Consider the following 14,944-nt stretch of genomic DNA (forward strand, 5'->3'; position numbering starts at 1 on the left):
ATTATATTTCCCTTCCCTCTTTTCTATTGCTATTATCTTTCCCTCTGGAATTTTCTTTCGACTCGTTCTTAACGGCGTAACGGCGGGTGGTCCCTCGCAAACGACGGGACGGCGTGCTACCCTCGGGGCAGACTATAGACCACGAGGGCAATTCTTAAGGTCGAACCGGACGAGAGGAGACGTGCGAAGGAAGCTCTCCGGCTTTTGTGGTACCGCACGGAGAAGACGAAGAGATGGAAGAGAAGTGAAATCCTGATGGTGAAAGTACAAGAGTATTACTTCGTCCCGGTGTATTTGACTTAATAAAAGGTTTGATGAACAAAGCCAATATTCGTCGTAATTAGAAAAGGTTCGTCCTTTAGATCTATTGCATCGAGAGCACCGCCAATAATCTTGGGTATCCCTCTTTCTTCCTTGCTCTAAATCTACCTATTCTCTTAAATTAATAGTAGTTAGTTATAAGATAGTTGTAAGATATACCTATATATTTCAATTTGTGCCTTTCGGTTTGTCCTTCTTTATTGTCGGTTACAATATTAACGTGTATTTGTACCAGGGGTAGAGATTGTAAAGCCGACATCCTACATAAGAAGATCCTGTATTCGGCTATGCAAATTAAATATTCTAATTTTACTAAACTTAGTTTCTTTGTCTAGAAAAATTTGTACATATCTTAACAGTACATTAAGCTTTCTAATACTTTTTCTATCACAAATACTAAGTAATAAATTTTTTAAATTGCACACAGACTTTATGGACACACTGTCTGTATATGTATTTTTTCTATTGTTTCCAGAGAAGAGCTCTTATATTTGTAATCTGGCTAAGAATTTATCTCACCTCTCTTAAGCCATTGTTACATATGCAACACATTATACAAAGCTGCCAATTTTTCCTAAGATTGTTATAAGATTAAATTTTAAATCTCAAAAATTTTATGATCTTTTGTTCAAAATTAATTCTCTATATATGTAATTTATTAAATATCAGGTTAAAAATATAATTAAAATTTGAAAAACAAATACATCAGTCTTAGGAAAGTTATAATTTAGAAACTACAAAGAATTTCATGGGTACTTTATGAAATATTGACACATATTATCTAAAAAGTACATATTTAAATAATAACATTAATGTCTGTAACTTATAAAATTGCATGTCTGTAAAGGAAAAAAGATTCAATAATAAAAAATGTATTAAATTTTGCTTATTTATTTTCAATATTTATATATTCTTTTCCTCTTACTTTGCACATCATATCATAAGGATGCTATCTTTACACACAATTCATTATATAAATACAAAATATCATACATTGCCTTTCAGTGTATTCATTAATTTACAATATAAATAGACCTGAAAAATATTTTTCACAGCCTCTTCTTAATTAACTTTTCTAATCTTTTGATTCTACTAGATTCGTGTTCCGGACTGGAATTTGTAGCGGAAATGGAATTACCTGCGGCGGCATCTGCCGTCGATCCCGTGGCGACGCCGATCGGCAGTCTCGTACGAAATATTTCCGTCATTGTGTTTTGTTCGCTGCGTTTTAATCCCTGAAATTATAAATGGCATTATTTACATACATTTATTTTATTGAGTTCGATATTTAATTACAAAAAATATTAATTCCAGTCTCGACATTTAGATTGGATGTGTCGATAATTACTAATTTTATTAATTTTAATATAAAATCAGGAAAATTCAATTTATTTTATTAATTTTAAGTATGAGGTACTTCACGGATTCAAATTCTGTTTCAAGCATGCATAATTATTTCTTGAGGAAGAAACTACCGTAGCCGCAATAGTAAAGTTTTTATTACAGAGAATAGTAATTTTAAAAATATATCTGTTCATAAATTAATAAATTATTAACTTAAATATAATTAAGTATTTTAGTTTTTATTCGAATAAAAAAATATTTTCAATGTTTAAAAACAATATATAAAACTTACTTTCATATCCAACACCTTCTGAAATTCTGCACAATCTGATTCAGGAAGTAACTTGATGTAATTATCCACAAAACCCTGAGCTATTTCGTATGGAGCCATTACAACCTAGGGCAAAAGACAAAGATAAAGACTTGGAAAACAAGTGAAAACACAGTAAAACCCTGCTTTTATGATATAAATTTTCATAAAATGCAATATTTTTGTTGGCCTTTATTATATTTCCAGGAAGAAAACCTAAATTTGACACAGAAAATTAAACTTTCAATCGATTCGGTGACTTAACAACGATTTTATAGGATCGATTAAATCATAAAAACAAAGTCTATTATAATATAAAATATAAATATATAAATGATTTTAGTAAAGGAATTAAAAACTAATAAATAGTAAAAGGAACATAAAGCAATTACCTTTAATATCATCTCAGCCTTAGTCATACCTTTAACAACAATTTTAGTATAGCTGGAAGTAAGATTATTAAATATCATTAAACTGATGGAAAAGTATATTAAATTTTTCAACACTAAAAATCAAAATTTTCATATTGTATACAATAAATAAAATTTTAGACTGCTGAAAGTATAAAAAAATTATAAAATAAAATATTTTTAACTTCTTCAACTTATAATAAATGTTATATATAGCTGAAATCAAGAGAACAAACAGTTTTGTTATACAACAAACATTCACTTTTCAACTGCTAATTTTGTGAAAACAAAGGGCAACCCACACGTTTTCCTGCTCGGTGTGCCGACGTTTCTCGTCGTGTGAGCATTACCCCATGTCTAGCCGAACAATTCCATTGCTTTCCTTTCCTTTTAGCTCCATCGTGAGACCAAAGAGTTTCCAGAGCCAGCAGCCCTTCGAATGCCATGTTAAATGTTCATTTATTCTTTACATTAGTCTTTTATATTCATTTTATACTAATTTCTTATTGTTTTTAGTATTCAACACTATATTTATTCTATATAAAATGTGTTTTCAGTATGTATTTTGTAGCATCTAGAACAAATAACTGGATTTACGTCGACTCGTATGGAAATAATTGCCTCGGTTTTTGTCAGTTTTAGATTTCGCCGATTGTTTTTGGACAAATTATCAATGAAAATCGAGGTATCACTATTACTAATAAACAATATAAATATTTATAAATATAATAAATACATACCTGGCAGGAGCTTTCCTCACAACCTGCGAACCAAGAGAAGGAAGATCCAACAACACTGTTTTCAACATATGAGTATCTAATAAGAGCTATAAAAAGTACTTAAGATATAATTTAAGAATAAATTTCTTACATATCTACATTCTAATGTACATGTATCATCAAGAACTATTTAAACTAATTATAATTAAGTAACGGTTTGAAATTAAATCATATTTCATCAAATATAGCAAAAAATCTTGATATTTATGTATGAACAAGAAATATGTACATGGTTTATAGCATTTTTCAAATCATTTAAATATTTAAATTAGAATTATTGTTCATTTTATTATAGGGAATAATCAATTTTTAAAGTATTTCCATTTTCATAATGAACTAAGAAGTGCATTTGGTTGTGAAACATGCAAACAATTTTGCTTGTTAGTACATTCTTTTTAATTACCTGCAGCAAAACAAGCAGTTCAACATATAAATTACATTTTATTATATGTAAGTGCTAACTGACAAAGTACAGTCAAACCTGTTTTTATGCGGGGGATAGGGACCGCATAAAAAAAGTCTCACATAGAAAATAACTCAAAACCGTACGAAATAGAATTTATTGACAACAGATGTCAGCACTTGACTGCATCGTCTGGTCTATCGTCTGTTTTACATATTTTTGTCCGGGTGGTGTTTTGTTGACTTAAAAAGTAAATTATTTCATTTTTCGCATATTCATGCAATAATATTACTATAATAAGTGCATTTATGCTATAATAAGTTTATTTAGCTATAATAAGTCAACGTGAGACATGACGAATCGCACGAGACTAGTCGCCAACTATACCGCACAAATTAAAAATTCGCATTAAAAAAATCGCACAAATAAAAATCGCACATAAAAAGAGCGCATAAAAACAGGTTTGACTGTACAAAATATGAATCTTCAAGCATTATACTAATATAAGAAAAGGATTAGAAACCATTACTTTAGAAGAAATATCAAATAGCAAACTAGAAGTGAATTGCAATGGAATGAAGTTACTGGAAAAGCTAATAAAAAAAGATTCGAAACATCAAAAAATTTGTGAATTTATCAAAACAGTTGCGTACACTTGATATTGTGTAAAATATAAATTATAGCATACGAATTTCAATGTACTAACAGTAATTATAACAGAATCATTTATAAATATTGAATTTGTTTCCATTTAGAAACACTATCTCCTTATTTAAGTTTTAGTTTAATAAAATATAACATTTGTTGGAAATGAAAATGTTATTTATAAAACCATTTTCACCAATTATAAAATATATAGTTTAGAAAAGATAATGAAATTTTTAAGTTTTTAACTGCAGTAAACTCCCAATTATCCAGGCTAATGGTGGGGAGAGGTGGCACGGATAATCCAAACTATAATTAATTATTTCTAAAATACAACATATTATACATTTCTAAGGCAGACAATTATTTTAACATGTTTAATGCTCATTATTAAGAAAATCTGTGATTTTGGTTTGTTTGCAGGAATCTTTTAATGATTTTTTAATATCAGTTTGAATTTTTCTAAGATCTATTATGTCATTATACTCAAATTCCCATTGGTCGATGTATTCCAACAAAGTGTCAACAGAATTTGGGGGCCGTGTTGCGACTAATGCGATTGATAATTTCTTCTTCTCTACTTTCGGCTTCATTCTCTTGCTCTTCTGGTTGAATGAGATTGGAAATAATATCCGCGTCACTCATTATTTGAAAACCTTCATCATATGAATAATGTTCTAACCACTCTTCAATATTTTCTCTATCAACAGTGCCATGTAAATTTGCACTTAGCTCACTTATTTCAGATACTGTTTCATTTGTCTCGGGCTTGATAAAATCCAAAAAATCACCTACATTTGGTAGAATTTTCCTCCGTGATCGAACGAGTGTTATTGGCTTTATTTTGTTCTGAAATTGAGTTACACCATGTATCGCATCCAGTATTGTCATTTTTTCCCAAAATTTAATCAAATCATTATCTTCGTTACATTTTTTTAAAAATTAAATTCATGCACGGATAATTGGGAGTTTACTGTATTTCAAACTATATTAAGCATTAAGTGAATTAATTATTTCAATTTATTGAATGAAAAAGAACTTTAAAATTAAAAACAATTTTATTGGGAAATAGAAAAAAAAAAACAGCTTATCTATACTTTCTTAATGATGCTTCACATCAATTTTAAAGCCAAAAAATCTCAAATTTGATTACAGTATTTGGCAGTGAAAATGCTATTCGGCATCACTGCAAAATACATATTCAGTACTTGACAAAAATTGCTATTACAAAAGTATAGGAACACCATAAATTTAGTGTTTTTTCAAAATTTATTTAAATTTTTGTTTAGAAAACAGTTTTATATATTTTAAAACAATTACAAAAACATCATTTTCAAGCTTTTTATTTTAAAACAATAATATAATCGAAGTTATTGCAGTTTTTCAGTTTTTACTTGTTACAAAAGTATAGGTACACTTTCTAAAATTATATAATAATAATTTTAAAATATATTTTATACACTTTTAATATTTGGTTTCAACCCCTTTGGCTACAATTACTTGAAAAATTCTGTTAGGCATGGAGTTTATTAAGTTTTTTAATTGCTCATCCTTAATTTTATCCCATGTATCCATTATTGCAATTTTCAATTGATTTACAGATTCATACTGTTTCCCACTTTGATAAACAATGGCTGCTAAAATCTCCCATAAATATTCAATGGGATTTAAATCTGGATCATGTGAAAGCCAGTCAATAACATCAGTATTTTTTTTCTTTAAACCAATTTTTTGTTGACATTGAGGAATGAATGGGAGCATTATCTTGTTGAAACTACCATTTATGACCGCCAATTAATGCACCAAATGTAATCATATTTTTGTCAACAAATACTAAACCAGTTTTATCTCCCCATCCGTCCCTTTTACTTCCAAAACCAGCCCAAATCATTACATAGCCAACTCCTTGTTGTTGGCTTATTAACTCTGCTTTCTCTTCTTAAATCATGCCAATAATGTGAAAACCCATCAGGGCCATCTAATTTAAACTTCTTCTCATCACTAAACATTATTTCTTGCCATTCTTCAGTCTATCCCATCTTGTCTTTAGCCCAGCTTAAATGCATTGATTTGTGTTTGGCAGTTAAAGGAGATTTCAACCTGATTTTTAAATATTTTACATTGTCGTTGTTTTTTAAAGTTCTCCAAACAATCGCACGAGATACATCTACTGGTAATTCAGCAGCAGCTTGCCTTGTTGACATGTTTTTATTAGTTATAAGCTTCAAAACTTCTCTCTCATTCCTGGATGTTAAACATTTAGGTCGTCCCGACTTCCTTTTTTTGGCCCAAAATTTTTACCTTGTTGGAAAACATATTGAATAGCAATTGTAGATCTATTCACAGCAGCAGCGATTTGCCTCAGAGACTTGCCTGAACCATTCAAATAATAAATTTTGCGTATTTCTTGCTCCCGAAGTGCAGTTCTGCGAGGCATTGTTGAAAATGTTTATATAACATTCAATAAAACATTCAGAAAAGTCACCATGACAGTTAAAAATCATAACATCTCATCCTAGTCATGATAATTTTAATTATTATTATGATAAATTAATTTTTAAGAGACTTTTAAATGGTGTACCATACTTTTGTAACAGACTGTAATTACAACGTCTAGTTTTTTTACATTGCAAAAATTAGCTAACAATAGAATAATATTTTCTGAATTTAAGCTTTGTTAATTCAAAACTAAAGACAACTTGCCTGTTCTGCTCCTATTGGACTTATTGGTTTGCATTTAAATAAATGATTTATAAATTTTGGAATAAATGAACTGAAAGAAAAGAAAATTATTTTAGTTAATCATCATCATAATAATATATAAACATAAAAGATTCCAACATTACTTACTTAACAAATTTGACACAAAACTGGGTGAAGTATTTTCGAGAGGACGATAAGTGATCCCTTAATAACGGTAACGTTTGCCTCAGATGAGATGTTATAGCCGTAACGTAACTACTTTGATCGCCGACAGTTTCTACCGAGGCCCACTGAATCTAAATATTCAAAATATAAATAAATTTCGTTTTATGGAACATTAAGTATAAAAATAATGAAAAACTTAAATCGAATACTAAATAATCTTATAAATCTACAAAAAAATTCAATTTACTTTACTCATGGCTGTTAGAGCAGGTTCACACGCTGCTTCTAAATCTTGAACTAACAATTGAATACAATTAGCTATGACTCTGAAAAATAAAATTATTTTACCGTTAATTTTGTGTGTTTATTTATCAGTAAACTTTATAAATACGTAACAATTTTTGCGTTAATTCTAAGAAAATTATTTTCATAATCTAATATTAATTAAATAAAATATTTTTAATTAATTGTATCATTGATTCTTGCACTAACAACAAGAAAAATTTGTTTTGCATAAATTTTTTAAATCTTTTTATTTAATTTCGCATCTTTACTTTTGTTTCGTGGAGGCTAAATCCTATATGCCTTCGATTAAAAATATGCACTTAAGCATGATCATTGAATCCCACATTTCTTAAATGTATTTTAATGTTTTTTGTACAAAAAGTCTGGAATTATAACAGAAATTTAGCCATAAAGTCATAACAGTTTCCCTTCAACTCAATACAGGTACTCCTCACTTTACGACCGAGCTCCGTTCCGACGATTACGTCGTTAAGCGAATTGGTCGATAAGCGAGGAGCTTGCGCTGGGAATAAGTGATCATTGTAAAATTATACAAATTATACAACAAACTTCAAATTTATTCATAAAAAGATTATTATAGTACGCTTAGTGCGCATGTCGCCATTCGCCACTGGCCGACACTCGAGCGGAGAAAGGGGATTCCCCGAATTGCAGGTCGAAACTCGATTGGTCGTAAGTGCGAGTGGTCGTTAAGCAGACAGGTCGTAAAGTGAGGAGTACCTGTATAATGTTATATTTTGTGAGGCCAGAACTTTAGTATGATGTTTAGTATACATATACCTGACAAATAGATAGAATTATTTCAATAAAATATCAAATCTTGTTATTTTATTTTATGTAATCTTTATAAATTTCTTGATATAAAGCTAAGTTAAATATTAATACATACAATATGGAGTCGTGGCATACTATAAAATGGAAAATCCCATATTTTGAAAACATGCAAGTTGAAAGTAATATTATAATATAGTTAGCATAGATTAACTTCATCAATAAAAATACTTAATTTAAAATAAAATACTATGTTGAACTGAAACTTTATCAAATAAAATGAAACTGTCACATTTTTCTGACCGCATTTAATCAAAATTGTCATTCAAGATTGTAAAATCAAGAATTAATAAGTGTGTATGCCAACATATATAGAAATAACATTTATTTTAAATGAATTTGTTATATGAGATACCAACATCTATGGGCTATACAATTTACTGTATAGGATGGGCAACATACACGGAGGATGGACAATGACGCACAAACTGAATTATCCTTAAAAATTCACCAAGACCTAGATATTATTCATCTTTAACCTCTCACAATCAAAAAAGAAAAGTAAAATGGAGCCTGGCTGGTCAAAAATATAGGGTACCATCATCTTCAAAAGCCATAACTTAAAAATATAATTATTAAAACAAAAGAAAACAAATTGTTCACCACTAATAAAGCAAAAATTTCACTTTTATATCATACTTTTACATAAAATCTAAATTTTAGAATCCTTTTATGTCCAGGACAGTCAAACAGTCCTCTTGGCATCCTTCTATCTGACCATGCTCAAGTCTAATAAGAAATCATCTATTATTGTTTAGCCATCAAATTAATATATTTATTCTAAAGAAGTATAACAAAAACATAAATTTTAATGTTGTTATTATATTGTAATACAAAAATTACAATAATCATTCTCAACAACTTAGTAAAGTGCTTATTACCCATGAAATATATCCTGTTCAGAACTAAGATTAATTTGATTACTCAGAGTAGGATCTACTTTCTCTTTCAATTTGTCTTCTAGCTTAAAAAAATTATTCACAGTCAATAATTTTCATATTAATTATAAAACTTTTAAAAAAATTTTTTAATTATTACTCTATTATACATAATTACCTGTTGTATTGTTTCTAAACAATATTCTGCAGTAATCAATATACTGCAAATCCTACACTGCTCTGATGATGTAAATCTTGTAACTTCTCCTTCTTTCAATAAACTTTGAAAATTTTGAATTATTCCAGCTGATGATGTTAATGAAGAAGCAGGACCAATCCTATATCAAAAAACACAAAAAAAATTAACTTTTAACCTCTAGAATGGCCTTTTCTCCTTTATATGTTAATCAGTAGTCTTTAACATCTACACTGTGTCAATTAACAGTTCCTCTTCGGTGGTAGAAATACACAACTCTAAGTATGAAAGAGTATTGAGATACGACAATTGATACAGTTCGAAATGTACTTATCATATTATATTCTTTTAAAATTACATATATAAATATATATATGTTTTTAAAAATTATTATTTTGATCACTTCTGTAAATATTTTCAGAGATTTTGCAGAGACCAAGAAAAATTACAACAGTAATTGTAAAATTAACAAATTATTTACGACTATGTAATAAAAAGTCGTCTCTTTTCCATTCTCACATCTTAGGAAAATAAGTCTTATGGCAGAATTGACCTTTTATTAGAGGCTGCTCATCCACCTCATTTTGCAAAATGTTAAAAAACTTCCTTCCTTCCGTCCTGTCCTGGCAATTTTATTAAATGCATATTATATTTTTTATTTGTGCCATTACTGAAAGGAAGTTTTTTTAATGTTTTGCATAGTGAGGCAGACGAGCAGCCTCTAATAAAAGATCGATTCCACCGTAAGACTGTTATTTTCCTGAGGTATGAGAAAGGACGAGATAAGATTTTTTACCGTATAAAAAAAAGTGTTCGTTAATTTTACCAAAAAACTGCATTCTTCCAAAAATTTTAAGTTCTTAAGGCTGCTTCCCACTTGTGTGAGAGCCCTGACTTAATATACAAGTTTTATTCAAAAAAAAAAAAATTTTTCATGAATGTTGAATTCATAAAATTTTTCCAACACTCAATAAAAATCACAGGAAGCAATTGTATCTCTCCCGGATTCACTTCCTTTCAAAAGCCACACATCTTTTGAATGAGTTTCACCAGGAACCTAACTCCAAAAATTCACCTATTGGATTAAGAACCTGATGTTACCATGGGCATAAAAATTTAAGGGGAGGACCCATATAAAAAAAAATGATGACGACAGAGGAGTTCGCCTGTCATCAAGAGTTTGCAACCAGCCTCTACGTTTAAGAGGATTCGGCCACACTCTGCTGCCTATCCTGTCATTTGCCCCCCATCACCCCCTAGGCCAGTCTGATATTTACCAGTCTGTCTGACAATATTAATTTACCTGTCTACCTATCATCAGAAAGCCCACGCTGAATGACTGAACATCCTACAAACCTGGAGTTTGTCTACCTGTTTGTCTCCAAGAAAGAAACCTACCCACCAGGTACGTACTATGATATCCTGTTGATCAGCTGTTGGACTTGCTGTTATTGTCCTAGATGTACAATCCTTTGTATAAATAAATGAGTATTTGCTTTGTTTAACCTGTAGTAGAGTGTAATTATTTCCATTACACTGTCTCTAAACCTCCTCCGTCTTGAATCCAACTGCCTACACACACAACCACTTGCATGAAGCAATAAACTAACGCCATAACAGTTTCTGTGTCTGCCCTAAGGGATGCAGTGGTGTCAGTCCCAAGAAAGGCATTGTCAATTTCAAATGCAGTTACCTATAATTTTAACTGTTTATCTCTGTGGCATAAGATGGAAATCATTTATAAGAATTGTTCATTTTGATAGTTTGAATGTTATTGCTTTTCAAAATTTGTCTGTTACAACTGACTTCATTGTAATATGTAGAGTTGAAAGCATATAACAACTGTTATAATTGCTAAAAATGAGATATAATAGTTGACGACATAGACATTTTACATAAAGATAACCTGCATCTTTGAAAATTGTAACCACTTATTGTTTTATAATGTTGAATTATTATATTTGATTGAAGATGAACCTACCATGAGCACTGGAATCACCTTTAATTGAATATAAGAAAATCCATTTGATATAAAGGTTGTGTATAATAACAAAACTAGATTTTTACTAAAAGGATTCTACTTTATATCTGTACATCTTTTAAAAGATCATGTAAGATTTCTGTCACGTAAAAACCAAAATAAAATATATAATAAACATTTAAGACTTTTTAATTCTTTTCTCTTCATTCAAATTTCTATCTTTAAATTTCTTTCTATTTGTATTTATCAAATATTCAAGTATATTTCTAAGCAAGTGATATATGTGAGGATTGATCAATAACTACGGTTGTTTGGGTCAATGTTCTCTCACCTAAGACAATTTAATGTATTTATTTCAATTCTATTTATCCTATTTGTAATTTGTTCTTATTTTGAATGAGTATAGAAAAAAATTGGCAAATTAAATCTAATTTGTAAAGGGCCAGCAAATATAAAAAAGATCAGAAAGTTTATCTACATATTACTTACTTTGGCAAGTTATTTTGTAAAATTCTCACTGCATATTCTCGTAAATACTTCTGGAAGGTTGCCATCAAAGATAGCATCGGATCTCCGGTGCTTAACTGGGTGCACTGAACTAAACATTTTTTATAAAACACAAACAGATCGGCACACGAAGGAAGTACCGAAGCACCATGAACTTCTGGTCTTGTGGCATTTATATTCTGCATATCCTCTACGAATCTGTCCATTAACTGACTCAAATTTCTAGAAAGAAAATGAATTTAATTTAAATTTTCCTATTTGTTTAAATGAAAATAATAATATATACTTTATATAAATTTAACTATTCGTCTAAGTTATCTTTTACTCGTCATAAAATGCTGAATATAATTATTGAAATTTATAATTTTCCAAGAGATACCGACTTTAAAACAACATATTTTATTCAATAACGGTAAAAATATAAAGCTATTAATTAATTAAACAACTTGCAAAAAAGACATTTGCCAAAAAAAAGTGAATTTGAGTGATTCAAAATGTCGTTTTTGTACATTTTTCACAATTATAATTGGCCACAAGGTATGTCAAAAATTGTTAAAACTCGAAAAAGTTTTATTTTATTGTCATTTTATGCTATTATCATAGTTTCATTCAAATAATTTGATTAATATTTTGCAAATTATAACATATCACATCATAATCTTTACTCAGATGTTAAGTTAGTCAATGTAAGTATCAAAATAATTATAAAATTTCTTATTTGAAGTGAAATATTAAAATTTAACAATTTCATTAAAGCTAAAATTTAACTATACAGGGTGTTTTGAAACTCATGGGCAAAAATTTAAGGGGTGACAGAAAACATCTAAACAAGCAATTTTCACCATACAATGCATGGGTGGAGAGGAGTATAGAGGAAGTACTAAATAATTTTATTGACAGCATGTGTGGCAAAATGCCGGCGACAAAGGATCTCATTTCGCACAGACACCGATGCAATCGCTAGAACATTTTTCGGTCTGGCACGTGTCTTCTCGGGAAACGATGCCCGTACAGTCTTTCGGCTTCCAGAGCATTCCCATTTGCAAGACCGTACATAAAATGCATGTCCGCCTTTTCACAATTACTGTACGTCGCCATGCCTTCTGAAATCCATGGTAGAAATGATGATGTGTAAGAAAACTCGCGCCTTATACTTTCCATTACGGCACTGTCTAGTGGTTCACCGCTTGCTCTCCGCCCATGCATCGTGTGGTAAAAATTGCTTGTTTAAATGTTTTCTATCACCCCTTTAATTTTTGTCCATGAATTTTGAAACACCCTGTATAAAACATTCTGAATTTAAAATACTTAGTAAACAATAAACGTTTGATAACATATATTTATTATTGTAATATTAAAGTATATACAAGTGTCATCATCTATTAACTTTTAAGAAAACTATTGTACCAGTATGATATTTTTCCATTTAACTATACTTTTAAGGATTTCCTACTGTCAACTATAAACAGTAAAAAACTTGTCAAACACTACACTATTTGTCTTCTTCTGGTAAAAATTAATTTAACAGTTGTTACATTAAGTTTGTCTCTTATCAATATTGTTACTGTTTTCTAATACTTGCAAAGTATATGCAGTAGCTTAAATCTTTCTTATCAGCCATAAAAAGAGGAAAAAAGCATACATGCTAAAATTAAAATGAAAACTTTGCAGTTCAATGTATTTAAATCATCCTGCTTTTAATTTTTTTTAAAAAAAAAAATCAGTTTTCTGAACTTATATAATTCAACAAGAATTTGCATTTTACTTTACAATCTATGCAGCATAAATTGAAGAAAATGAAAACATGTAAGCGAGGTCAAGGTTTTTAAACACGAAAACGCGTAAGTCGGACATTCGAGCACTGCTTTCCTGTAAGCCTAGAAAGTTTGACAATGGTGTTTGGAATGTCGAGCATGATTCCACTGACTATCCCAAACACCATTGTCAAACTTCTAGGCTTACAGGAAAGTGGCACCGAACGTCTGACATACACGTTTTCGCATTTAAAACTTCGATTTCAACCTCGCTATAGTTTAATCATTATTAAATTTATGATCATTTGTAACGAAAGGCTACACTTACTTGTCTTGAGATTCCACGTAAATATTTAAATGTGGTTCGAAACATCGAGAGATGTATCCTTGAAAAGGATTCAATTTTATCTTCATAACATTGGCTTCCTTACAGAAGAAAAATAAAGAATAATACAGCCAAAAATATGTTAATAATATGAGCAAAAATGTTTAAATAATAATAAAGATAATAAAATTTCTAATTAACATTCCAAATACCTTAAGATAAAATAACTAACAGTTTTACTCTACTATTATAAAGATATAAACACAGATTAATCTGATTTAAACATTTAACGATGTTTATTTTATCTATTAAGTTTCTCCAAGCTATCAAAATGTAATTTTTAATAATTGCTCTCTCTGAATTTTTTCTAAATATTAAAAATTAATAAAGAGAATATAATTAAAAATTTATTTTATAATAGCCTATAAATTCCTCCAAATTTACTAAATTAAAATTTGAAGTAAAATAAGTAAGAGACTAGATTTAAAATTATTTGCCGAGAAATGTATTTATTGTTTTCGACATCGAAAACACGACTGAAATTAATTAAAAACAAAATTTAAAAAAAAATCTTCATCTTAAATTCAGTTTTTGCTTGAATGGAAAAAGTGAAAAACGTTTTCTTACTGTCTCGACTAATTCTTTTTTCTCGGCCATTTCTTTTTCCATGTCTTCCGCAAATGGGTTAGTACTTTCGACTTCTTCAAAGGGATTTGTATTGGGAGTAGCTACAATCTAACAATTATTAATTCATGAAAAGTTTAAGATGATAATTAAATATGATACTTAATTATCATTTTAACCATCATTAATACTTTAGTAACTTCATGAAGGATAGACTGAACTAACTGAAGGACCGAAATGTTAATAAACAATCATCATTATTACACGGTGCAGAATTCAAACATAATGAGTAATACATTGTCTTACTAGAATTTTTAATAGAAATACAATTTCACTGTTAAGCATTAGACTATAAAATGTATTACATTACTGAATTAAAAATAGATTCCACATAACAGGATCATTGAAAATTATACAACATTAATCAGTAAGCACGATCAATGATCAAAAGTCAAAATTAAC

General features: G+C 29.4%; 1 protein-coding gene across 2 annotated transcripts in view; it reads right to left on the reverse strand.

The window, feature by feature from the left end:
* Positions 1 to 1,189: 1,189 nt before the first annotated feature.
* Vps53 (vacuolar protein sorting 53) overlaps positions 1,190 to 14,944 on the reverse strand; it is a 52,080-nt gene continuing 38,325 nt past the window's right edge. Inside the window, exons 11-22 of one of the 2 annotated variants that reach the window (XM_067289372.1) lie at positions 14,486 to 14,593; positions 13,862 to 13,959; positions 11,762 to 12,001; positions 9,274 to 9,433; positions 9,099 to 9,181; positions 7,328 to 7,406; positions 7,063 to 7,211; positions 6,916 to 6,985; positions 3,126 to 3,211; positions 2,368 to 2,419; positions 1,958 to 2,062; positions 1,190 to 1,556 (exon numbers count right to left, since the gene is read on the reverse strand). In XM_067289372.1, coding sequence (XP_067145473.1) covers positions 1,371 to 1,556; positions 1,958 to 2,062; positions 2,368 to 2,419; positions 3,126 to 3,211; positions 6,916 to 6,985; positions 7,063 to 7,211; positions 7,328 to 7,406; positions 9,099 to 9,181; positions 9,274 to 9,433; positions 11,762 to 12,001; positions 13,862 to 13,959; positions 14,486 to 14,593 — 1,416 coding nt within the window. In that variant the 3' untranslated portion in view covers positions 1,190 to 1,370. The remainder of the gene's footprint in view (positions 1,557 to 1,957; positions 2,063 to 2,367; positions 2,420 to 3,125; positions 3,212 to 6,915; positions 6,986 to 7,062; positions 7,212 to 7,327; positions 7,407 to 9,098; positions 9,182 to 9,273; positions 9,434 to 11,761; positions 12,002 to 13,861; positions 13,960 to 14,485; positions 14,594 to 14,944) is intronic. The other variant, XM_067289373.1, reaches the window with a different exon arrangement.

This window comes from Centruroides vittatus, unplaced genomic scaffold (genome assembly GCF_030686945.1).
Source record: "Centruroides vittatus isolate TY-2023 unplaced genomic scaffold, ASM3068694v2 contig_1381, whole genome shotgun sequence".
Taxonomy (NCBI): domain Eukaryota; kingdom Metazoa; phylum Arthropoda; class Arachnida; order Scorpiones; family Buthidae; genus Centruroides; species Centruroides vittatus.